This window comes from Panicum virgatum, chromosome 5K, assembly GCF_016808335.1.
Source record: "Panicum virgatum strain AP13 chromosome 5K, P.virgatum_v5, whole genome shotgun sequence".
NCBI classification, from domain to species: Eukaryota; Viridiplantae; Streptophyta; class Magnoliopsida; order Poales; family Poaceae; genus Panicum; species Panicum virgatum.
Window position 1 is genome coordinate 53,090,163 of NC_053140.1, and position 24,765 is coordinate 53,114,927.

Genomic DNA, 24,765 nt, shown 5'->3' on the forward strand with positions numbered 1-24,765 from the left:
AGCGCGACTCCAGGAAGGACACCCGAGAGGTCGAACCGGTGGCCCAGCGCCCGGAACACGCCGGAAGTTTGGCAGCTGTTGAGGTGGCCGATCATCGTGTGCTGACAACAGTGATATATCGAATCGAACTAAAGGCTGATCGAGATCTTTGCGTACACCCTTTTCCGCTGTGTTTAGATCCGCGAAAAGCTGGTAAAAAAGAGCACATCGGATACTGTAGTATAATGTAGCACTTTTCGTTTGTTTGTGGTAAATATTGTCCTATTATAGACTAATTAGGCTCAAAAGATTCGTCTCACAATGTACATTAAAACTATACAATTAGTTTTTTTATTTATCTATATTTATTACTCCATACATGAGTTATTTGTTATATTTAATGTTTCGATGTGATTTCGATGTGATGGGATGTTTAGAAAGTTTGGAGGAATAGGAGTGAAATGAACACAGCCAAAGAGGAAAACCGAAAAAGCATTGATTCTTCAGAAAAGAAGATCTGCAGATACGACTAACATTCAGAAACTGCTGGGCTCGTCGCCGCGCGGCGATCCATCCTGCAACCGGGCTGGTGGTTCGTGCAATGCAATCGTGCACCCGCACCGCGCTTCGCGTCAAGCACGCGACCCCACCGCCAGCGCCACCTTCGATTCGATCGGCGGCCGTCGCGAGGGGAGAGTCGTCGCGCCGCAGGGACGTGCCTCCACTTCGCCCCCACCGCCTCTGCCTCCACGCGCGATCGAATCGCTCCCTGCCGGCAGCCGCCGATCGAGCCGTCCGCACTACTGATCCGACGGCCCACCGGCATCGCACGACCCCTTCCCGGCCCCGCTGTTTCTTCTTCCTTCAAACCCACGCAACCACCGAACCACGGATGCCAGCCCACCCTCCACCGCAGCAAAGGTGGCTGGCGACTGGGAAACTGGCACGCCACCAACCCAGCTAGCAGCGCAGCACGATCGCCGCCCACCCGCCCGGCCCCAAGGTCTCCCAACCGACCCACCCAACCAGCCCCTCGCCTTCGCCGGCGCGGCATGACGGCGACGTCCAGGGCCCCGCGGCGCCCCCGCATCCGCACCCGCGGCCCGCCGCCGACCCCGATCCGCACGGCGCGCGGCGCGCGCTCCGCCGCTGCCGACGAGCGCGTCCTCGCCGAGTTCCTCGAGGCCTCCCTCCGCGTGCCCGACCTCGCGCCGCCCCCGCCCCGGAAGCGCTTCAGCTTCCCGCCCGCGCCCCCGCCGCCGGCGCCGCGCGAGGTCTCCTCGCGGGCCCTCGTCTCGGGCGACGCGGGCTCGGCGCTGCTAGCCGCAGCGGAGTCCGGCGCGTTCTCCGTGGCCGGCGCGGTCGACGCCCGCGAGGTGCGGGAGGCCGTGGAGGCGTCGGGGGCGGTGTTCGCGGCGGCGGATGATGAGGCGAAGCGCGAGCAGCTGGGCAGGTGGTTCCGGAGGAGGGGTCCGGTGGCAGGCGGGGAGGAGTTCTGCTGGTTCCGGCCGGTGAGCCCCGACGAGGATCGCGCGCTGGGCGCGGCCTTGCCCGGCTCCACGTATCGGGTGTTCAGGTACTTGCGTGCTGCCAATTTAAACCCGCCATGTTTTGTCCCTTTCCTTGTCACCCTGGCAACTAGTACGAACCTACCCTGTAGAATAGGTAGCTAGGTGCAGGTTTGGAGAGAGTTTCAGAAGCCAAGTTTCGTCAGAAAAATGCTCAGTTCAAAACCAAATTCGACCGTCTCCATCAGGACTCGTCCTACTATATCTGAATTTCCCGTCAAAAAAACATCATCTGAGTCCATCAGAAGCAGGCTACATTAAACTGCAGCAAGAATGTGAGATCAGATCACTATTGAGTAGCACTAGCGATTGTTTTAGATGATCGACCAGGGAGGCCACCAATGAGGCAATTACCTAGCGCCGCTAACCTGTTGAGGCATTTTCATGTCTTGGTGGCTTGCATGATCGTCATTTTTATTGTCGCAATTGATATCGCCCGGTTACCCAATCTGTAAGCACTAAGAACTGCAAGCAACAGAGAATAAGGTAGACGAACCAGTTCCTACTTCCTACATATGTTTGAGAAAAGGCCCAACTATGCAAGGAGTGGGCAAGGCCCATATAGGCGCATACGACCCAAATCGTACTGAAACACAGCGGCCCATACCATACTCACATGAGCTTTCGTTTTGTACTGTTGCTAGGGAGAAGATGGACACTGTCGCGTCAAAAATGGAGAGCGTTGCGAAAAAATCGATCAGGCTTCTATCTGATATTGTCGAGACTCCTAAAGACTCTGCTGCTCTGTCCAGAGAAGCAGAGTCAATCCTGTGCCTGACACTGTACAACAGTAGCAAATCGAACACAAGTTGGAACGAGTTTAGCAGCACTGATCCTCGTAACTCGCACGCTTTGAGCATCCACCTCTCTGGAGGCGATCGACAGATTTGCCTCCGAAACCAGGGCGGCTCGACCGTTTTCAGTTTGCCTGCAGGCTCTATGCTCGTCGCAATCGGCAAGCAGATTCAGGTATCATGCTATTGCCATATCCATCACTCCTTCCTGTCCATTCTGAAAACTGCCAAGATTGATCAGATTACCGCGTAAAAGATGCCTTAACCTTCTTTTGTGATCTGTGAAATATGGTCAGTGGTTTTCTCTGCAACTCGGTTCGGCGGCCCATGTATGCGCAGATGCGCACGCCGGAGTCCTGTTCCAAGTCTGAAACATTGACAGTGTTTGCTCTGAACACAGGAATGGTCCAATGGGCAGCTCAAGACCGCTGTTGGCGAGGTACTGTTTGAGATAACCGATGAACCAGGCCCCTTCGTCTCCCTGGAACTCGTGTACTCTCCAGACGACCTGCATCTTTCTGAGGTCGGCCGGCGGGCCAGGTGCATTGACCGTCCGACGATCGTCTCCTTTAGGGACCAGATACTGGTTGCTCTGATCCTGCTGTTTTTGTTCTACCTCTTCTGGCGCTGAGTGCATCCGGGAGTCCGTTGCAAAATGCAAATGCCCGAGATAAGCTAATTTTTGCAGAACAGCTTTCTTGGCCCTAACTGCCTGCCCTTCTCCACTGGTTGATTGTGGAGATTGTGGAAACACCGCATGGGTTGCGGTGATCACAGGTGGTTTGAGTGTTTTGGCTGATTCTTATTCCTTTTTTTTCTTGAGGAATAAAATACACACAATAAAAATTTTAGACACTGTCTTTAGCTCTTCCCATTTGAAGGGAATGCTAGGGGATTAGTTGTTTTTCCGATTGAGGATGTTGCCGTTGCGATTGGATTGAAGTGGTGCATGTTGCTATGGAGGTGTTACGTTTGGAGAAGAGTTTGGTGGGTGGTTCTCTTTTGTACTGAACTATGTATGCAGTAGAATATGGGTTTGCTGTTGTGGGCTGCGGCCTGTATCTGGGGACGTGTTGCCTTGCAAATTTGTAATGTAATTTTGTAAAAGCCATTAGCTGTGTTGGGTCTTGGGTGCACCTGAAAGAAAGCTTGTAATTTTTTTAATGAATAAAGAAGGATGCATTTACACTACATTTTGCTCTCCCCGTAATATTTCGTTGCCTTTGTCCTGTCATCATCTGAGATGACCATGCTAGACTAGACTGTAGTCTTCCATAGATTTATTTTTCCTATAGTCTGCCCCTGTTCCCGGTCCAGCAAGTGACAATTTCCCCACTGCTGACCAAGCGGTGCAAACAGCAGAACAGCACTGACACTGTTTTGTGAGATCCTGTTTTGTTACCGTGAACTCTTGGTGATAACCTGTTTTGGCACCTCACCGTTCACGCAGTCAAGCGGCGCACTGCCTGCTTGCCTTGTCACGTCGTTGTGCCAGTACAGCGTGCCGCTACCATCCTTGGATTTGCTTGCGCTCTTCCGGTAGTAGTAGCAACAAAACGGCACGTCCGGTCCTGATCCTGACTAATCACCCGGAAAGACGGTGCCGGTGTTGCCGCAAGGGTACAAGCGCTGAAACGGGGTGTCACGGCCGGTGGCCCCGTGACGGAACGGAACGGGGGTCCATGCGAATTGAACGCCCACCTGCAGGTCTCCCCCCCACACCTCCAGCTGCAAACAAACGCCCGTAGCCTCCTCCGGTGCCCGGTCCCTCTCGCGCAGGTGCCCGCCACGGCCACGGGACCACGACGCGAGCGTGGGTGCGAGACGGGCAGGTCCCTGCCCGTCTCGCCGAGAGCATCCATCCGTGCGACGCCGGGCAGGTGGGGGCCCCGCCGCCCGCACCAGCTGCGCGGGTGGATCCTGCAGCCGGGTCGCCGGAGCCGTGGCTGCCGCTGTGCGTTGCCCGGGCGGATCGCCGCGGTCTGTTCCGCCGGACCCGGCGGTGGAGCGGCGGCAGCGCCTCCGCCGCGTGTCTTGCGAGCCAGCCCTTCCTCACGTGCTCGGCTCCGGGCGTCGGCGCGGGGCGCGTGTACCTCCTCAAGGTGGAAGAAGGACGTGCGACCAACCCGTCCTCGCGCCCTCGTCGCCGTGTTCGTCTCCGTGTCCGGTAACGCGGATCTGGGGCCGGCCCTCATCAATGCGGGCGATCTCTTGAACGATCTGCACGGAGCCAAGGCGAAACCTTCCGCGCGAGAGCCCCACGGGGCCGGCCTCTCCTGATGGCTGATGCCAATCTCTCAACCCCCACCATCCTGGCATCCTGTTTGTTTGTTTGTGTGTTGCCTCTCGCTAATCATTGCAATCATTGGCGCCATCTTTGCTCCTTCGGACCCTTTTGTTTCTTTGCCTGCTGTCTCACATCCTGCCTTTCCTTTTTGTGACGTCCTTGTTATTATTTTGTTAATCCTCGGCTGTTCTCTATAACACCGTGTCGAAGCAAGGGACAAGGTAAATTCACAGAGGTCTTTTACACCGATGTGGCCAGGCCGTGTGGTGACTGATGGCTGCCGAGTAAAAGCCGACTGTCTCTGTCAATCTGGTATCCAGGGCGAGCTCTGCCTCCTGGTCAGACTGATGCAGATCGAGAGCGCAGCACAATGCGGCCATGCTCCTGTGGCGTTCACTGGAACTTCTCCCACTCCTCTCTTACTGCACCATTGGTTGGGTTTAGTTCAAAAATTTCTCTCTTCAAATTTCACTATTTACCTATCACATCAAATCTTTTATCTCATGTATGGAGCATTAAATGTAGATAAATAAAAAAACTAATTATATAGTTTTGATGTATACGACGAGACGAATTTTTTGAGCCTAATTAGGTCATGGTAGGACAATAATTATCACAAACAAACGAAAAGTACTACAATGATGTGACTTTTTTTACCACTATTTTACGAATCTAAACACAGCAAATTGCTTCTGTAGGAACAGTAACCACATACAGGGCCACAGTCTACCCGACACTTGCAGTGTTGGATTCTTGAGGTATGAACAAGTCACCTGGACAGGACTGCTCTTTGAGCCGTCCATTCACCCTTTCATCTGCAGTAAAGGTAAGCTTTGCTACAGGTAATCGCCTCCAAAGTTTGCCTTGCTGCCTCCTGCCGATTCCTGCTCCTGGATGTGATGTCTCGAAGTTAAGGCCCCTCACTGACTAATCGCTGAGCGGCGCTGCGCGATTACAGGCCTCCAAAGAAACCGAAGTAAATGCACGATTTGTGTAGCTGCAGGGCCTTTTGTCAGGCTTCATGTTCAGAAGCTGCTCCTTGAACGCTGTAGTAGTCGACATTGGATTGGCAATAATTTGGCATGTCTGAACCTTTCCGGCAGTTGGCTGGCATGAGCTTATTCGAACCATCAATAAAATCGTTGCGAGGAACCAGCAAATTTCAGCAAATACCATGAGCACTCGACAGTTTTTTGTGCGACAAGTGGTCACACGGCAACAGTGTCCACAGTGGCGGAGCCGTAAATACGGGGGACAGGCTGCGGCGTGCCCATCACCGTTGATTGGCTTCGGACATAGGAGCCTGCCACTTGTGGCCCCAGCCGAAGCTTCGTCCAACAGTAACAACCTTGTGAGCTAGAATGAGCGTCCTCTGAATGATAGCCCCGTTGATTAGCTCACTGAAGGTGTTAAATTTGATCATGGCCAGGCGATCCTGGAGCTTGCTGCTAAGCACCTGCCGGAAACACGCCTGCTTCTTATCATGAGTGTCTACATGGTACCCTGCATACTGTGACAAAGTGTCGAAGGTTTGGAGTACTGTAGTACACTGTTATTGCCCTGCTTTAGGGCCAAGAACTCAGTGAGCTTTCTTCTAATCACCCCCGCTGGAATGTGATGTGCCCTGAAGGCTTCCTTGAACTGTACCCAAGTGAACCGGGTGTCCGTGGGGAACATTGCCACATGATTCTCCCACCATGTGCGCGCGGGACCCCTCAGCTGCTGGGCTGCCAATCCTGCTTTATCCCCATCATTGTACGGGTGCAGGGTAAATTTGGACTCAATGGTCCGAAGCCAGCTGTCCGCTTCTAGTGGTTCATCCGCCTTATGGAAGAGCGGTGGCTGAGTGGCTAAAAACTCTGGATATCCAGGAGCAGGTGGCTGGTGGTGATGTTCAGGCCGCGGCGCTCTGCCCTGCGCTACAAGCTCACGGAGGAGTGCCGTCTGCTCATTGCGCCCAGTGAGCATGGCCGCAAAGGCCTGAGCCAATTCAGGAGGGTTTGGTGGTTCTCCCATTCTGCATTCAACCATGATTGGATTAGTTACACTTTTCTGATTACATAAAAATAATAGTGACAGCAACTAATATCCGAATCATGGAAGAAAATGCAGAAAATAACTTATTTAAACACAATGTGAGGGTCTCTGTCTGTGCTCGACCGGTCAGACCGGTGCAACCGACCGGTCTGACCGGTCCGCATGGGCTGCATGGTACTATGACCGGCTCGACGTAGAGCAACCGGTCGGACCGGTGGACAAGACCGGTCAGACCGGTCCCCAACGGAAATAAACTTGTAAGTCCTAACTGTGTACCAACCCCCTTGAACCAAAACATTAACTGAAATTTTGGAAATCATAATGCCGAGATGTATGATATAATGAATGAACTCCTATGCCAAACTCTCAAATGCAACCGAAAATTTAAATGCCATGATGCATGAGCGTCTTACATTTCTCTCTCACCCAAAACTAACATGTAAGTACGATTCTAGTAAGAACTATATAGGTCTATTTCGAGTAATCCCACCCATACTACTAAACTATTTTCATCCTACGTCAGAAGTCCATTTTTTAATTTGTAATATCTGAAAATTAGTCATGCTCGTACCACCCCCGTTGCGTTTCGGCTCTGATACCATCTGTGACGGAACCGTCAAATTAAATCTCTAATTAAGCGTAATGGCCGTCATTTGATTACATAGCTTAATGGCTTAATTTGGCGATTCTTTCTCAACCCACGGCCCGATCGAAACATCACAGGTAGTCCCACGCGAAGGTGGGCGCAGATGGTACAAGCACGGCATATTACTTAAAAATATAAACTCAATGAAAACGAAACAATAAGTTTTACAAACCGAGTTCAAATATATGCAATTAATTTACAAAACTTTACAATAGATGGTCTGAAGTTCGAAATCAAAAGGTTCTACATCTATTCTAACTATCACCAGTTCTGATCCTTCTCGACCGGTCGGACCGGTCGGCACCATTCTGCCGCCCCCACTAGTCAGACCGGTCCCACGGGCCGGTCAGACCGGTCTGCGCAAAATAGAGAGGCTGAACACTCTGCCCTCGAGTGTACAACCCGACAATCCCCTAACCTAAGGGTCTCGCTCCACCACCTCCCACCCCTCTGCATACCGGCGGATGAACTTGACACAGCAGGGGCAGAAGTCGACGTCCGGGTGCCTTGAAATAATAATTGTGGCAACAAACCCTGAGTATACTAATACTCAGCAAGGCTTACCCGACCAGTGGGTATAACTTAGCCCACCTACCTAGACATGCACGGCATTTGGCTGGTGGTTTGTTTTGCAGAAATAGCAACTAGAGGTTAGACCTGGGCATGGGTCACCCGACCCGAACAACCCGACCCAACCCGCCCGAAAAAAACCCGACCCGACCCGACCCGAGCTACGTGGCGGGTGGGCGCGGGCCGTATTTTTTGACCCGCAACAATCAACGGGCCGAGCACGGGCCGTGATTTTTGACCCAAAACCCGACCCAACCCGAAAAACCCGACCCAAAGGCCAAAAAACCCGACCCAATCCGAAAAAAACCCGACCCGACACGCCCGCGCAGGGTGCACGGGCCAACCCGACCCGACCCGGTGATAGGTACGGGTCGGGCGCGGGCCGTCCTATGCGAGCCTTGACCCGACCCGAACCCGACCCGACCCGACGTTTGCCCAGGTCTACTAGAGGTGTATCCTTACTTTCAATGTTTTAGCCGCATATTTTATATAGATAGACTCTCACTAATGTTTGCCTATCTACACACGCATGTTGGAGCATCCAATTAAGATTCAGAATAGTATCTATTTTTATATCTCTAATATCCTAACTCATTCGCTACGAGATGGCAAAGAGATCAAGGCCCTCATATCCGCGAGACACGGCGAATCGATCCGTTGTAACCTTGCAAGGTGGACCTAACCAACACGGCACGTATAGGCCCCGTCGGACCACACACACCAACCATTCCCCTCCCCACCTCGAACTACATGACCGCCCCACCATCAAATGGTCAGCCGAGCTCAACGTGAGACCACCAAAAGTAAACATGCATCCCCATTTCTCCGCGACTACTCGACTACCCCAGGAGGTGAGTTGAAGTCCTGTACTTTCGAAACAAAGCAGTACTAGGCTCACCGGTTTCGACTACCTCCTACTCCTGGCATACGGTTAGTACAATTCTATCCCCAATCAGCACTGCCACAACGACCGGTCCTTAATCGACACGGACGGGGCTAAGACACCCAGGAACCCTGTCCTGCTGTCAAACCTAATACCATCATCCCCGCCCGGTCTCACATCTCCATATCCATTTCAATCCATTAGTCAAATACTGAAGTATAAAGATAATAATGTATCTCGCGAGTAATCGGCAATTACTCGGCTTCTAAAGTTTCCTGTGTCTCACGAGTGACACGAAGTCACCCGACTTCTACCGGACTTATTTAGCCTGGCACCGCTATCGACCTAGACATACTAGTAAAAACTCAAGGAAACCTAGGGATCATGCAGCTAGGGTTCCAATCAATTCCTAATACGTAATCCACAAGTAATAGATAAAATATATACATAGTGAATCATAATTTAAAATAATAGGACATGCACCGGGTGTGTAACATCCCAAAATGCACCAAAATAAAACACGTGTTAATCATAATTTTCATCATTGAGCTCGGTTCATTCCGGAACTTCCCGCCCGATCTCCCGATCCTCGAAAGACCCGACCCCGACACCCGTATCCACCACCCTGTTCACCCTCGACCCACGCAACGCGCCCGACCGAGCGCGCGGGCCCGACACCGCGCGTGGCCGACCGGGCGCCACGATCGCAGCGTGAATCCCCCACCTCCCTCTCCTTTTTCTCTCTCCCCCCTTTTTCTTTTTCTTTTTCCATTTTCTTTTCTTCTTTTCTTTTCCTCTCTCCTTCCTTCTCTCTCTCCCTTCTAGCTTCCGAGCGCCACCCCGGCCGCTCCCTGTTCCCGACCGCGGCTCAGCCCTGCCTGCCCCGCGCGCCACCGTCTCCCCTTGCCGTGACCCGCCTCACGCGCCCACGCCACGCCGCGGCCTCGCTCGCGCGCACCCGCCGCGCCAAGCCGCCGCTGGCGCTCTGCACCGCCGCCTGCCCGCACGCCCGCGCCGCGCCAAGCCGCGACACGCGCGCACGCGCACCGCGTGCTCGCGCCGCGCGCCGGCCCGCGCCAGCACCACCTCCCTGTGCCACTCGCCACCTCAGCGCACACGCACACGCACACGCGTGGCCACGCCGCTCGCCGGCCGCCCGGCCCCGCTCGCCACTGCCCCGACCCTGCCCACTTCCGCCGTTGACGCCGCACAGCGCCGCCTACCCGAGGCGTCGCATCGCCAGCACTCGCCTCGCCACCGCTCGCCGTTGACGCCCGCACAGCCCGGCCTCGCCGCACGCGCCGTTGCCCTGTGCACGCACGACGCCGGCGACCTTGGCACAACGCCGCCTACCCCACGCCCGCCACCGCCCTGCTCCCACCTCCACCGCCATACTCCCACTATAAAAGGGGCTCGGCATCGCCCCTGAACCCCGCATCCCCGGCCGCCACCGCCCATTGTCTCCTAGCACCACCACCCGCCATTGTCGCCGCCGCCCTCTCCCGTCGCCCTGCCTCTGCGCGTCACCCCTGCCCAAGGTGAGCGGGGTAATCGACTCCCCGGTGCTCCTCCCCACCTCCATGACCGCCACCACGCCTCTGAGCCGCCGACCCAGCGCCACCGCCGCCCGCTGCCGCCGGCTGTCGTGGCTAGGCCACCTCGGGCCGCCTCTGGCCGAGCCACGGCCGGGAATCGAACCCTCCCTCCTCCCTCTCTCTTTTCCCTCACCCCAGAGCCGCCGAAATCGACCGTCGCCGGCGGGCACCGCCCCTCCCCTGTTTCCCAGCGCGAGGGGAGGGAGAGGACAGGGCAGTTATGCCCAAAACCACCTAGCCTTCCCTGTTTTTGTGAAAGTAACCCCCACCCTTTTAACCTTTTTCCTAAGAAGCCCATCCTATTTTCTTATTTTACAAATAAGCCCTCCAACTTATAAACCCAATAATAAATAAACCCCTGACCTTTTCCATATTAACACAGATAAATTCTAAAATACAAACTAAGCCCCTGCCTCCTCAAATATAATTACAAACAAGTCCATGAACCCTTATTTAACCCCTGAACCTGTGTATGACCTATCATTTCATGCGCCAAAACAACTCCGGTCGACCCGAAATTTTACCACGCCCCTCGTGACATAATGTTGTCCATGCCATTAGGAAACCGCCCCAAAATATTACTCCAAACTCCATCTCTTAATTACTTTCGATTCGAGCTCAACGATAAACTTTTATTGATTGTGTGTTTGTTTGTGCGTGACATAGACCACGGTGTGAACGAAGGAGAGCCCGTTGACGAGCAGTCCTGTGAGCCCGTGAACGAGGACCAGATCCGCGACCCCGAGCCTGAAGGACAGTGCTTCGACCAGGACCTCCCCGAAGGCTTCGAAGACGGCAAGTTCAATCCCGCCCTTTGATGCATGTTTCGGTCCTAGTTTTTATAAACATAACCTATTGGCCTGCTTTATAAAATTGCATATGTTTTTCCTCCATGGAAACACGGTTGGATAGCCACCCCTTGTTTTGTTATAACCATTCCTTGACCACCTAGATTAATGTCTGATTTTGCTTGGACGTTAATCGCTATTAGAACGCTTAGGACTCTACACATAATGCTATTTGTTTTATAAAAGAAAATGCGTGAGTATGTGGGAAGGGATAAAAGTGGTGTTTTTGAAAAGTGAGTTTAGACAGGGTGGATGGCATTTCCGCGGGATTTGCCATTTGGTGTGCTCGTGCCTGTGTGGCAGGGCAAGGAGGGAGATATCCATCTTGTCACAACTAAGGACCGAGTTGGTGTGTCATCTCACCTAACTCCACTATCATGCAAACCACTCGACCGTTGAATGGGCAACGGCTTAGCATAAACCCCACTAGTTGATGTGATAGCCATCAGGAGGGCTGAGAGCAACGGGTGACCAAGGAGAAGGGATAGGCTCAGTGTGACTTATACCCCGGTTATACCTCAAAGTTAGGTCGAAGACCCCTTGGTGAATCCCGTGATGGCGAATCAGGTCTAGCTAAGGTGGGTAATGGCTATGTTGGGATCTACACCGACACTACGGAGCTCGTGTTGTAGTACCCGCTTGTGGGTAAAGTTGCACACCTCTGCAGAGTCAAAAGCTATTCGAATAGCCGTGCCCACGGTATTGGGCGAGTTACGGTGTGGTCACATAACTAGTGTTTCTTCGGGTTTGGCTAGCGTGAGTTGTTTTGGATTTGTGTCCGGCAGTGGTGCCGTGTGCTACGACGGACGGGGAGTCCGGTAGCAGTTTAAAACCTAAACTCTGTGATTTTCAATACAAAAACTGGTTTCAGAAATGTTTTCTGCTAAATGAACCCCTGCATAAAATTGAGCTTTTTGCAAATTAAATCGTAACCTTATCCTTGCTTTACCTGAGCATGTTATTCTGATATAACCCCGTCCGTGGGTGTGGTTGGACTTGCTGAGTACGTTTGTACTCACCCCATTCTTACTTTTTACAGAAGAAGACCCAGACTTCGTACCAGACGACGCCGAGTAGGGTTATCGTCCTACACCCAACCTTTCCTGTGGAACTGGCCCTGTTCGAGATGTTTTCGCTGACGCAGTACTCTGAGCCCGAGCTAGATCCCATGTGGGTTGCGCTCTGGTGTTATGTCGTAGCTTGGTTACTTGTTATTATCATATGTATCGAGTGTCCTCCTCGGAGGTTTGTACGGTAATGAACCATCTAAGGTAATAAATGTGGCATCAGCCTCCTGGGACTGATGTTTGTATCACATTTAAGTTCTCTCTTATGAGGGGACGCCTCACGGGGCTTGTCTTGCGTCTGCTGCTCAGTACTAGGGTGAGATGGGCCTTGGGCCGACTCCTCGCGACCCTCCTGCTACGGGGCTTGCATCTGGGGCCCCTGTGGCTCCGCAACCACCTCGTATACGACCTCCTCCGCCGCGGCTGCTACACGTATGCATATGCATATGATATGAGAAATGCATGCACGATTTATAAAAATTTCAAGTAATCAATACCCAATTAAATTTCCAACTAACTGTGTCAACAACCACCTATCTACCCCTGCTCAGCCCAGCTATACCGGTCAGACCGGTCCCCCTTAGCCTACCGTGATACCGGTCAGACCGGTCCTACCCAGGCCAGAATCTAGAAACCTTGGCGCGGCGAAAATCGCCCACCAACTCCAAATACCTTCTAGGATCTAGTTCAGGGGTTCACGTGGATGCTTTCGACCAAAGGAAACCACTCAAAACCTTCTAGAACAAGAAATCGATCCAACCCTAACCTATTTACCTTGAATGGCTCCTCCCCCACGAAGAACTTGCGATCCCGCGTCACCCCATGGAGGAGAACATGGGGAAGTTGATCCTCCACCGATTTGAAGCTCTCCCCGCCCTTGGAATCCAAAGGAGAAGAGGGATTTGGAGGTGAGGGTTTGAGGGAGGAGGGAGCTCGGGAGAGAGACGGGCTGGGCACTAGGGAGGATGAATGAGTCGTTGGGAGAGAGAGGAGAGTGATTTAAATGCTGTGGGGCTCAAAACCGCCAACTCAGTTTAGACCGATCAGACCGGTCGCCCATATCAGTCAGACCGGTCCGGGCTGAACTGGGCAGAATTTGTTAAAAAGTTTCCCTCTAATGGTTTGTGGCGCTAATGACCATAATTAGTTTTAATGACAAGTAATTAACACATGAGGTGTTACCAGCACCAACCTCTTGGTGGCATACATGTTGACTCGCGTACCACGGTACTGAAGACACGGGTGCAAGTTGGGGACGCCGTACCGTACGCATTGCGTGTGGTTTCACGTGGTTCATCGCTTGTTGAACACTGTTGGCGGGTATTCGTGAGCCGAAGACCTTATTCGGAACACAGAAAAGGGCACATAAATGTTTCTGCTAGCTGTCGGAACTCGGAAGGAGTGATTTTTTCTTCTTCCGAAGCCATCTAAACTTTCGACTGAATTCAGCTGGATCGTTCAGTCAGTTCTTGGCAACTTTTACACTAGTTAGGTTCACGGTTCACCTGATCTGCAAAGAAAACCTTGGGTCACTTGGACATGAGAACAGTCTCTCCGTCGCGTCAGGCGCATGCTGCGGATTCAACGGCTGCTCTCATAGTTCCGTGACGTGAACCGGCTGTGGTTGCTTCCAATCATGCCGTATTGTTTGTTATGCATGGCATGCAGACGGGGCCATACACTGCACGCTGGGACAAATGGCGTAATGCTGCTACAGCATCTAGAACCATTTAAGGGGATCTTTCAAAAAAAGAACCATTTAAGGGGGTATCCCATGTTCTTGTGGATGGAGGAAGGAGGAGGAGAAGAAGAACACATAGGATGATCTATCTGATGATCCTCTTGTCCTTGGGCCCCGGAGATGTGGGCACCACTATCTGGGCCCACTGAGCTCAAGTTTGATCGCTTATTAACCGAATTGGCGGATGGCCTGCCTAATGGAGCTGCTAGATTTGAGAATATGATTGTGACTAATTTTTATGCAGCAAAAACAATAGATGTTTTTGTCATTCTAAATTAAAACTGTCATTGTTCACTAATAGTTTGTGTGGCTCATGGAGAAATCTGCCATTTTAAGCTGTCAGTGTTTCATTAATACAGATAGGAGTTCCATACTTCCATACAGATACAAAGCCTACTACTACCTCCGTCCCATAATTTATTCAACATTGACTATGAATAGTAAATAATTTATAAAGCTCTATAAAATAAAGATGACATTACTAGATTCGTTATGAAAGCAATCTATTATATAAATATTTGAATGTTAAAAGAAGCCACCACGTTCGCCGAGAGGATCTAGAAATTACCACGTTAATCTAAAAAAGAAAAGCTCTCCACCGTTGGATTTTATGAACATCCAACGGTCTATATTAAATCATATTGCCACATTAAACGGGAAAAGAAAAAGCCCTATACCGTTGGATATTATGAGCATCTAACGGTTAAGATACAAGGTCCTTTTTCTTCATACTTATCCTCGATGCATCCGGACTCTACAATATTTGAGACAAAAAAGAGAGATGAGAAAGCGTGCACAAAACAGACTATGGATCAAAATCAAAGTCCCACACGGATTGGATATGTCACAGGCTCACAGCCAAAGGGACGAGACTACTATTTTGATAGTTTTAAAAATACCCTTTTCAAATAAATGATAATAGAATATACCACGATAGTACCAATGCAAAACATATACCCTTTTCAAATAAATAATAATAGAATATACCAACGATGGCGAGGCATTCAAAATCTCACAAATTAGATAAGCGGGAATTCACACATGCACATATATTTTGATTGAGGTTCAGGCATTCTTAGTCTTACTTTGAGGTTTGTGATTTGTAAAAAAGAAAAGCATTTCACCGTTGGATTTTATGAACATCCAACAATTTATATTTATATTAAATCATATTGCCACGTTAAACTAAAATAATAAAAGCCCTCCTTCACCCTTGGATTTTATAAATATTTAACGGCTCATATTAAATCCATCTATATTAAATCATATAGATAATATAATAGATTTGTAGATCGCAGAGTTGGGCGAGAGCCCGTCTGCTTCCATCAGGCATAGCACATGCACCGCAGAGCATCCAGGACTCTGCCAGCCAATCCCAACGCGTCGCAAACAATGGCGTATATCTCTACGTAGGTGTTAAAAGGGTACCATTACAAGACCAACAGCTTGAACGCGAGGCCACCATGTTCGTCTCGCCCAATACGTTGCACGCTACCATAACAGCACGGTAAGCATCAGTGTTAAGAGGCAGCTTAGCACCCTCGCCTAAGACAAAAGCACAATTGCTCTAACAGTCTAAATTAAATTATATCAAATATAAAATAAAAAACAAACACTATAAGATTTTATGAACATATAGCGGTTTATATTAAATATAAAAAATTCAGAAGATCTTAACTGCTGGATTTTAAAAAAGCACAATTGCTCTAACAGTCTAAATTAAATTATATCAAATATAAAATAAAAAAACAAAAACTATAAGATTTTATGAACATATAGCGGTTTATATTAAATATAAAAAATTCAGAAGATCTTAACTGCTGGATTTTAAAAATATATAACCATCTATATTAAAATATATAAATATATAATCAAATACGTCGCACGCTCCTATCACAACATGAAGGCCGTCGGCGTTCAGAGGCAAGCTGGTACCCTCGCCAGCCAACAGCATCATGATCTAACGGTTTATACCAAATCATATCAAATATAAAAGAAAAAATAAACACAATAAGATTTTATAAATATATAACAATCTACATTAAATCATATTAAATATAAAAAGAAAAAAAATCTCAACTATTAGATTTTAAAATATCGAACCATCTATATTAGTTCAGACAAATATAGAAACAAAACATAAAAATCTACACTTGGTTCTTACGGACCTACCCAACGGTCTAAATCAATACATATTAATTCAAAGAGGCACTGAGAAACATCGTCGCATATGATGTTCAAGCACCGAGGAAGCGCTAGGAACAATGAGGATTCAGTTTTGGATGGCGTGGTTACTCATTCTGATTAGATCTGATTAACCCTTTCCACGCGACTAATTATCTCCTTTTACCGTTTGCGATAAAAATATGTAAAATGAAAAACCTAGATATACCCGCGCTATTAGCGGGGGCCACCTTACTAGTTATCATAATATATAAATGTTTTCATTTAAAATAATTTATTTATAAGAATATTGATGATCAAAATTAAATAACTCAACTTTGACCAAATCTAAAAATGCTTATAAAGTACTACTTCTTTTCAGGGCGGAAAATTTATCTATGGAGCATACTCCGTTGCTCAAAATGTACCCATCGAACCCTCCAATAGTTCGTATACTATACCGGTTTTGTTTGATCAAGACCGGGGCTACCTACAAGTATCTCAAACTTCTCGGAAGTCGGAACTGAGTACTATTTCCTTGTGATCTGCGCACACAAACGCTTCTCGTTGCTGGGGATGGAATCTCCACTCTCCAGACTACGATACTGTCAGTCCCTCGCTTCAGTAGAGATGTCGAAGTAGAAGGCTCGACGCAGCAGTAGCATTGCTCGGAGTTTTATACTACCAGCTAGGCTTTTTTTCTGCAACCGGTGTCGCCGTTGTCCCCTAGCTAGTTCTGCAGCCTACAACTGCGAGGCTCAAGGAGATCCCTAGGTGTAACAAGCATTCAAGAGCAAGCACCAAAAATATGCAAGCTGCTCCAAAAAGCTCTTATCGAAAGGAGGAACAGACTCAACCAGTCTTAAGCCGTGTTTAGTTGCGCGTGGTAAAGTTTTTGAAAAGACATTTTTTTATATTTGAAGTATTAAATATAGACTAATCAAAAAAATAATTACAGAACTCGTCTGTAAATTGCGAGACGAATCTAATGAGCCTAATTAATCTGTCATTAGATGTTATTTACTGTATCATTACTGTAGCAATTTAGCCTCTAATTACAGTCTAATTAGGTTCATTAGATTCGTCTCGCCATTTACAGACAGCAGTCGCAATGCGTTTTTTATTTCGTCTAGATTTAAGTCTCCATGCAGGCGCCGGAAAAAAAATTGGAATTTTAATTTTTGTAACTAAACACGGCCTTAGAGGTAAGTACAAGGAATTTACAACTGTATCGGTAGTAGTCCAGAACTGAAAACGGATTGGTCCTAAATCCTAAAAATTCAGAAACAAAAAGGACAAAAGAAATAGAAGAACTTGATCAGAGTATCAAACTGGTTTCCACCTTATTATTACAATGAAAATCATACTAATTGACTTGTCCAGCGCTTTGAGGAAGCAAAGTTTCCCTATGGAGATTAAGTATTTTGCACATATTCTTTTTTATCACAAAAAAATGAACTGAAGTAATCATATAGGAGTGTTTCTGTTCTTTTTTCCCTGAACTGCAAGTTTAAAAAAAAAGTTTTGAGATTATTTTGGGCTGTGCAATGGCAGGAAAATTTTAGTATCCTTGTTTTTTTAGTACTCTGTGTCTGATAAAGCATATAAATCCATGTACAACATCTGTCAACACATAAGTCGAATACAGCAGCTAAGACACTGGACCGGAGTGGATGGGTAGCATCCATTGGATACCACTACGGGATTGATCCAAAAACGTCTGAACTCGAGTACTACATAACACAGGGAAGACATGCCATTTATTGCATCAATACTACACGTCTACACTGCTAGTACTGTTCTATACAGTTCCTCCCCAACAATACAGAGGAGAAGAAACCACTCCGATGCATTCAAGAAACAACAGGCAAAGACATAGAATTAGGCCGTGTTTAGTTTCGGCGCAAATTTTTTTGCGTTGGAATCTTGCTAATTTAAAGTACTAAATGAAGTCTATTTACAAATTTTTTTTGCACAGATGGTTTGTAAATCGCGAGACGAATCTAATGATGCTAATTAATCCATGATTAATCAATAATTAGCGAGATGGTTACTGTAGCATCACTGTTGCAAATCATGGATTAAGTAGACTCATTAGATTCGTCTCGCGATTTACAGCCCATCCATGCAAAAAGTTTAGTAAATAAACTTCATTTAATACTACATGTATGTGTCGAAATATTCGATGTGACTTTTTTTGTGTTTACGAGATTTATGGGGTGTGATCTAAACAAGATCTTACTTGCATGTCAAGCGTCCGAATTGATTCATTCAGCACATCGGCCTGGGATGCTCAACCAACTTTAATTCTTCAAAAATACTGATGAAAATGGTATACACTTCTTCTTCTTCACCACCAGGTACATGTGAAACAGTAGAGTCGCTGCTTGCCTCCTGCATGTTACAGGAGTAGTACAAGGCAACGACACAGCCCCAGCTCTAAAATTAACAGTGTGAAGTTGATTTCTTTTCTAACCATTGAAGCTCATGTAGCATGTGCCAGAGTTTTTTTTTAATGTAGTAGCATGCACCAGAGTTGATTCCCAGTCTAGTTACAGTCACTGTTTACCTGGTTCAGCATCTTCACAGTGCACAGGTGTTAGGCACAACCAACTGTGCTACAGTATCATCGAGGCAAAGGGAAGAACAGCATCGTAGTTTCACAGGATTGGGAGAATATTTGCATGCTAATTTAGGACCAGTAACAGGATTCTAATTACGAGTTACAGCCACCGCTCTTGGCACGACGGAGGAGTCGTTGAATAAAATTCACCGTGCCATGAGCGCGCTGCATTTTTGCATGAGCTCTGCTACATCTTGACGTCCGTGAGAGTGACCCAGATGTGCTCGAACACCTCGACGATGAGGTCGTGGTACTCGGCGGCGTTGAGGGCCAGGTAGCACGCGAGGAGGTCCTCGAGATCGGCGGCGGTGCGGATGCCATTCTCCGCGATCATCTCCTCCATCGACTCCCGGAAGTCCCGCCTCGGGTCCCGCGACGACTTCACCACCGCGAAGCTCTCCGCCAGGGGCGGCGGCGGCGTGGTCCGCGCCGGCGCCGGCGAGCGCGGGCTCGTCGCGGGCGGCTTGCACTTCCTGGGCGACGCGATGCGCGGGGTGTTGGCGCGCGTCCTAAGGCGGCGCGCCGACGACACGGATCGCCTCGGCTTGAGCTTGCTCTGCTCCTCGGGAGCAGGGGAGGTTCGTTGGGTCGCGTGTTTCAGGACGTCGATGTGCTTGTCCTCCAGCTCGCAGCCGTCAGCTGGCTCCTTCCTCGCCGGCTTGGTCGTGATCGGCGGGAGCGTCGTTCCCGGCCTCCTCTTGGTCCGCAGGTCGATGATGATCTCCGTGGCGGAAGTGAACACCTTGCCGCCGAGCTTGTCGTCGGTGCGGACGGGAAGCGTCGGTTTCTTGATGAGGTCTTCGTCGACGTCGTCGTCATCGCTGCTGTAACCGACGAACATGTCCCGGCGGCACGGCGGGGTGTCGGGCGCCTCGACCGCCGCGAGGTCGGGCCGGCGCCCGCAGCGGCACCCGGTGGTGAAGGCCGGCGAGGACGCGACGCCGCTGCTGCTGCTGACAGAGGAGGGCGCCGCCAGCTTGACGGAGCGCCTCCGGTGGTGGCGCCGCCTGGAGGACCGGCGCGGCGGTGAGAGCTGCAGCGGCGGGAAGCGCGTGTCGGGGGCCCTGGGGTGGTGGAGCGGCGACGATCCCAGGACGATGTCCCCCGCCCGCGGCGTGTAGTAGTGGGACGCCCTGTGTGGGAGCCACGCGCCGCCGCCATGGCCGTGCCTCGGCGTGCTCGGGAGCGGGCGCGACGCGGCGTGCGCGGCCGCCACGCGCGGGCTGGCCGCCGCGCCGCCGCCGCCGCCGCCGCCCCGCGCGCGCATGTCCCGGAGCTTGAAGAACCAGGCGTTGGGGATCATGTCGGACAGCCGGAACTTGTGCCGCCCCATGGCCTCTGCTGCTCTAGCCTTGCTTACAGAGGATGGGAGGAATGCAGTGTACTGTTCCGCGTAGCTTGCTCTGCACGAGGAGCAGAGGCGCGCTGCGCGGCGCAGGGGAAGACGAGGGGGTCGAACAGAGTAGAGGAGCGCAGGAAGGAAATGGCGCGCAGTAGAGTGGGGGGATCGCGTTGTTTGGCTCGTTGCTCGTTTTAAAATCTGATGAGGGGGGGGGGGGGGGGGGAGCGCGTTTACACTACTGTGTTCGTCTCCTCTGCCGAGATGTGAAAGCCTGGCCTTTTAAAAAAAATTCAGGGATAGGGGGATGGAGGTCGCAGAGAGTGTTGGTCGGAGGGAGATGAGCCTTGCTGCGCGTAGGAAGTAGAGGATAGATCCTAGTGGTAGCTGGATAGGAATGGCTGCCTTCTTCCTCTTCACTCCCCCTTCAATTGAATTATGCGCGTCAGTATCAAAAAAAAAAAAAAATTACGCGCGTCAACAGCGTGAGTGCAGCTATCAATCGGTCGGTGGAGAGGGACTCGCGTTGAAATGGGCATGTTAATCCAGGCCCTTGGGGAGTGAGGGCGCGTTTAGTTCCCAAAAAATTTCACCCAAAAATTTTCACCTCCCCTTTAAACACACGTATGAAACACTAAATGTAATTGAATAACAAAACTAATTACACAGTTTGGATGTACACGTCGAGACGAATCTTTTGAGCCTAATTAGTGCATGATTAGCCATACGTGCTACAGTAACCCACATGTGCTAATGATGCGGTCAAAGGCCTCAAAAGATTCGTCTCGCGGTTTTCCAAGTGAGTTCTGAAATTAGTTTTTTAATTAGTGTTGAGTTCTGAAATTAGTTTTTTAATTAGTGTCCGAAAAGTTCTCCCGACATCTGGTCAAAGAATCGATTTGACACCCAAAAATTTTTGCAAACGGAACTAAACGCGTTGAGCTCTGGTCCGATGAGAGCCGCCCAGAGATGGTGGGCGGTTCACGTTGGCGATCGAAATCCAAGCCTGTGGAGCGCGGCTTTTGGAGGGGCACCGGTCAAAGCTTGCTGTGCAATGCAATCTCTGTTCCTTGGCTTGTCACCTAAGAAACGCACGGGGGCTTCTTTGGATGCTGGGCTATTGACAGGAGTTCAGGACACAGGGTCCGTGCTGTAAAAGGGAACCGAGCGTGTGTCTGCCTTACCGCGCAAGAGTGGCTGAGGCCTCCCTCGTCAGGGCGAGCCACCGCTGTCGCCTCAACTTCATCTGTTTTCACAGGCTTATCTTCGGTGTTGAGACATCGCGTGAAGTAGGACGTTCAGTGTCAGTGAGGTTGTGAGGAGCAATGGCTGCTTCGTTAATCTTATCCACCAGAGCCACATGTCCGAAAGACAAAGGGGTCTGTTTCTTGTTAATGAGAGGAGCTGTACGGTCCATGGCGATGAGTTTGCAATCATATCCAAATCCCCAAACCAAGGTATCTGCAATTCCGGGATGGAATATATATTCGTCTGAAAAATGCGGCGCTCCGCAGTATATAATATACAGATATACTACAAGCGAGCGACCCGCGTTTCCCCCCACCGTCGCGACGCACGGAGGTCGGGGGTCACGGCGATGGCGCGGGCAGCGACGCCGACGCCTCGTCGCTCCCCGTCGTGGCGCGCGCGCGCGCACGGGCGCGTCGCCTAGGAAAGCTCCGAGACCGGCCGTCGCCGCCGCGGGGGCAGCACGTACGCGTCCCGGCGATTATTTTACCCGGCCTGTCGGGCGTTGCGGTGATCGCCCCGCGGCAGCATCGCGCACCTACTACTGAATTGGCTTGCCACCACCGCGGCTGATCCTGCCCATCCTAGCATATGTTAATCGAGCAGCGTCCGGGCACCGGCAGTCAGCAGAGGCCAGGATCCTGTGTCATCCTGGCTCCCCTCGCCGCATTGAGCGCCATTAGTTTAAGCTCCCCCGTGCCGCGCCATCTTTCCCGGGGGGCTCTCCTCTAATCGCGAAGAGCCCGCGACACGGCGCGCACTCAAGATTCGGCGTGCCCGGCCCGGCGGCCGCCGTTGACAACGGGGGCGGGGCGGCCACGTCACCCGTCGGCGTCGAGGCGTGACCAACGACTGGGCAGTGGCTGGGGACGAGGACGAGCCGCCGCCGCCGCCGGCGTCGTCGCTGGGATTAAGGCCCATGTCTGCCTGCCCCGTCACGGGATTAGCGTGCCTCGATTCGTCAGTGCCCAATTAAGACTGTGTTCGGTTGCTGGTGCTGGTGGCTGGTGTTGATTGTTTGTGAAAGAAAAATACTGCTGACTAGCTGGTGTTAGTTTTGTGTGTGAGAGAAATATTGTTGGTTGGATGCAATAAAAATGCAGCGAACACAGTCTAAAAGTAAGTACGCGGAGGGTGGGTGGAGGACGGTGCCGGCGCTGGAGCATTCCATACGTCCGCCCGACGGCGTAGCCGCACCCTTGGTCCCGGCCGGCGACATGACCGGATACCTGCCTTGTCAACGTGCGTGCACGAACCAGCACCTGGTGGTACCACACCGTCACGATGGGCTGGTTGGTAGGCTAGGACACGTATACTCGTCGTGCCAAAATGTACCGGCGGTACACCGTAGTAGTACTGGTAGACTAGCTACTAGTAATTTGTTAGGCACGTACTGTACGTACTACACTACAGTATAGCGTAGGCCAGGATTAAAGGAGGGAGCGAGCGGAGTGGGGCAGGCCTTTGACCTGACGTGACAACGCACGTGCGACGCGCGGGATGCCGGACCGGGGCAAAGCTGGCGACGCGCCGACGCCGACGCCGCCGTAGATGGAAGAGACGGGCAACGCGACGGGCGAGAGAGGAACAGGCGCAGCGCAGTCCCCCGGCCAGGCTATTCAATGACAAGGACGCCGCAGCAGCAGCGAATCCCCCGATAAATCTTCCGCTAATTTCCTCCTCTTCTTCTCTTGGAATGCAGGCCAGCTCACGGCGCATGCCGGCGGTCCATAGCACACAAATTCCCCCATGGTCGTTGGCTCGCTGCCATTCCAATGCTGGAAACCATGCTTAAAAGTTAAAACCTAATCATGCCACTAATCCCCCAATTACTGCAGTGCCGGCAGCGTCTGCATGCGTTTATTTCTTCGCCGCCTGACGGTGTCACCTGCGTGAACAGTTGAGCACCGAAGCGGACGGCCAAAACTTCTTGCGATCATGGCTTTTAGATTCGTAAAATAGTGGTAAAAAGAGTTACATCGGATACTGTAGCACTTTTTTGTTTATTTGTGGTAATTGTTGTTATACTATGACCTAACTAGGTCCAAAAAATTCGTCTCGTCGTGTACATTAAAACTATGCAATTAATTTTTTTATTTATCTACATTTAATGCTCCATGCATAAGGTAAAAGATTTGATGTAATAGATGAATAGTGAAGTTGTGAGAAAGAAATTTTGGAAGTGAAAACAGCCCATGACGATGGAAAAGGGATCGGGAGCGACTGTTCGCGCTGCGTGGCATCGATCCGGTCGATCGGCCGGCGCCACGCGAAAGGGGCGTGACACGGCACGGCGCCATGATTTTGCTTCGGCATTGATGCTGCTGGATGGTGCTACGGTCTGACGGGGGAATCACGGAGATGGTGGCACTTTGGGGTTGCCACCGTTTTTCCGTTAAGAGGAAGCAATTACGGCTTCTCACGGCCGTAGGAAAAAAAAACCTTCGAATCTTGGCCCATGCTCGAATGGGCCAAGCCTTTCGGCGTGCACAGTGAGAAGATTTTTTTATACACGAGCAAAAATTCGTCACAACTGGGATTCGAACTCACGACCAGCTAGGATTCGAACTCACGACCAGCTAGAATTCGAACTCATGATCTTGTGGGAGCGACGCTATCGGATTGGGCTAGCCAACTCGGCCGCCTAGGAAAGTCATGCAGTCATGGGTCTGTGGCTGCCCCAATCTTCTCTTCAAGTGATCCCTGTTTTCTGGTAACCTTCAAGGGTCAAACTGCCTCTGAAACTCGCAACGAGGGCGCAGAGATGTTTCCTTTTTTTTTAAGCGCCACGGTCAAGCATAGCACGTACTACCTGTGTCCAGCATCCTGGCATTATGCACGAGCACGAGTAATTGGAGATCCTAGGATTAGAATAGCATCGAAATCCTGAATCCTGATAGACCTTGCTTTCTACTACAACTGAACTCATCCAAATCCGAGCTAAAGTCAGGCCTGCTCGGGGCTCTATGCCGGTGCTGTACCTTGCACTTATCAGGAACCAAGTCAAGCGAGCAAGATAAACAATCACGTCTAGCATTGATGATGTCGTGCACGGTGCACATGGTTGCCCACTTTATCTTTAAAAGACCTGGGGGGTTCTGCCCCCACATTGCGCCACGTAGGCTGAAATATCTCGGCCGTCGGATCGTACATGAATGGCTCAGATTGATCCAACATATGGGTCCCACATATGGGCCCCACCGTGGGCCCTGTAGGACCCAACAATGTGGGCCCCACTGTGGACCCACGTGACCCACAAATGGGCCCCACTGTGGACTCATGGGTCCCACAAGTGGGTTATGGGCCCCACCGTGGGCCCCGTAGGACCAAACAATGTGGGTCCCACAAGTGGGCCCCACTGTGGATTCTTTAAAAGA

General features: G+C 50.7%; 2 protein-coding genes across 2 annotated transcripts; one reads left to right on the forward strand and one right to left on the reverse strand.

The window, feature by feature from the left end:
* Positions 1–884: 884 nt before the first annotated feature.
* LOC120708499 lies at positions 885–3,534 on the forward strand. Its single transcript, XM_039993785.1, has 3 exons — positions 885–1,555; positions 2,192–2,516; positions 2,742–3,534. The coding sequence occupies exons 1-3, from the start codon at positions 1,032–1,034 to the stop codon at positions 2,970–2,972; spliced, it is 1,080 nt and encodes a 359-aa protein (XP_039849719.1). The 5' UTR covers positions 885–1,031; the 3' UTR covers positions 2,973–3,534.
* Positions 3,535–18,618: 15,084 nt separating this feature from the next.
* On the reverse strand, positions 18,619–20,340 carry LOC120708500 (transcription repressor OFP2-like). Its single transcript, XM_039993786.1, has one exon. It carries the CDS (start codon positions 20,132–20,134, stop codon positions 18,989–18,991), a length of 1,146 nt encoding a protein of 381 aa, XP_039849720.1. The 5' UTR covers positions 20,135–20,340; the 3' UTR covers positions 18,619–18,988.
* Positions 20,341–24,765: the final 4,425 nt, after the last annotated feature.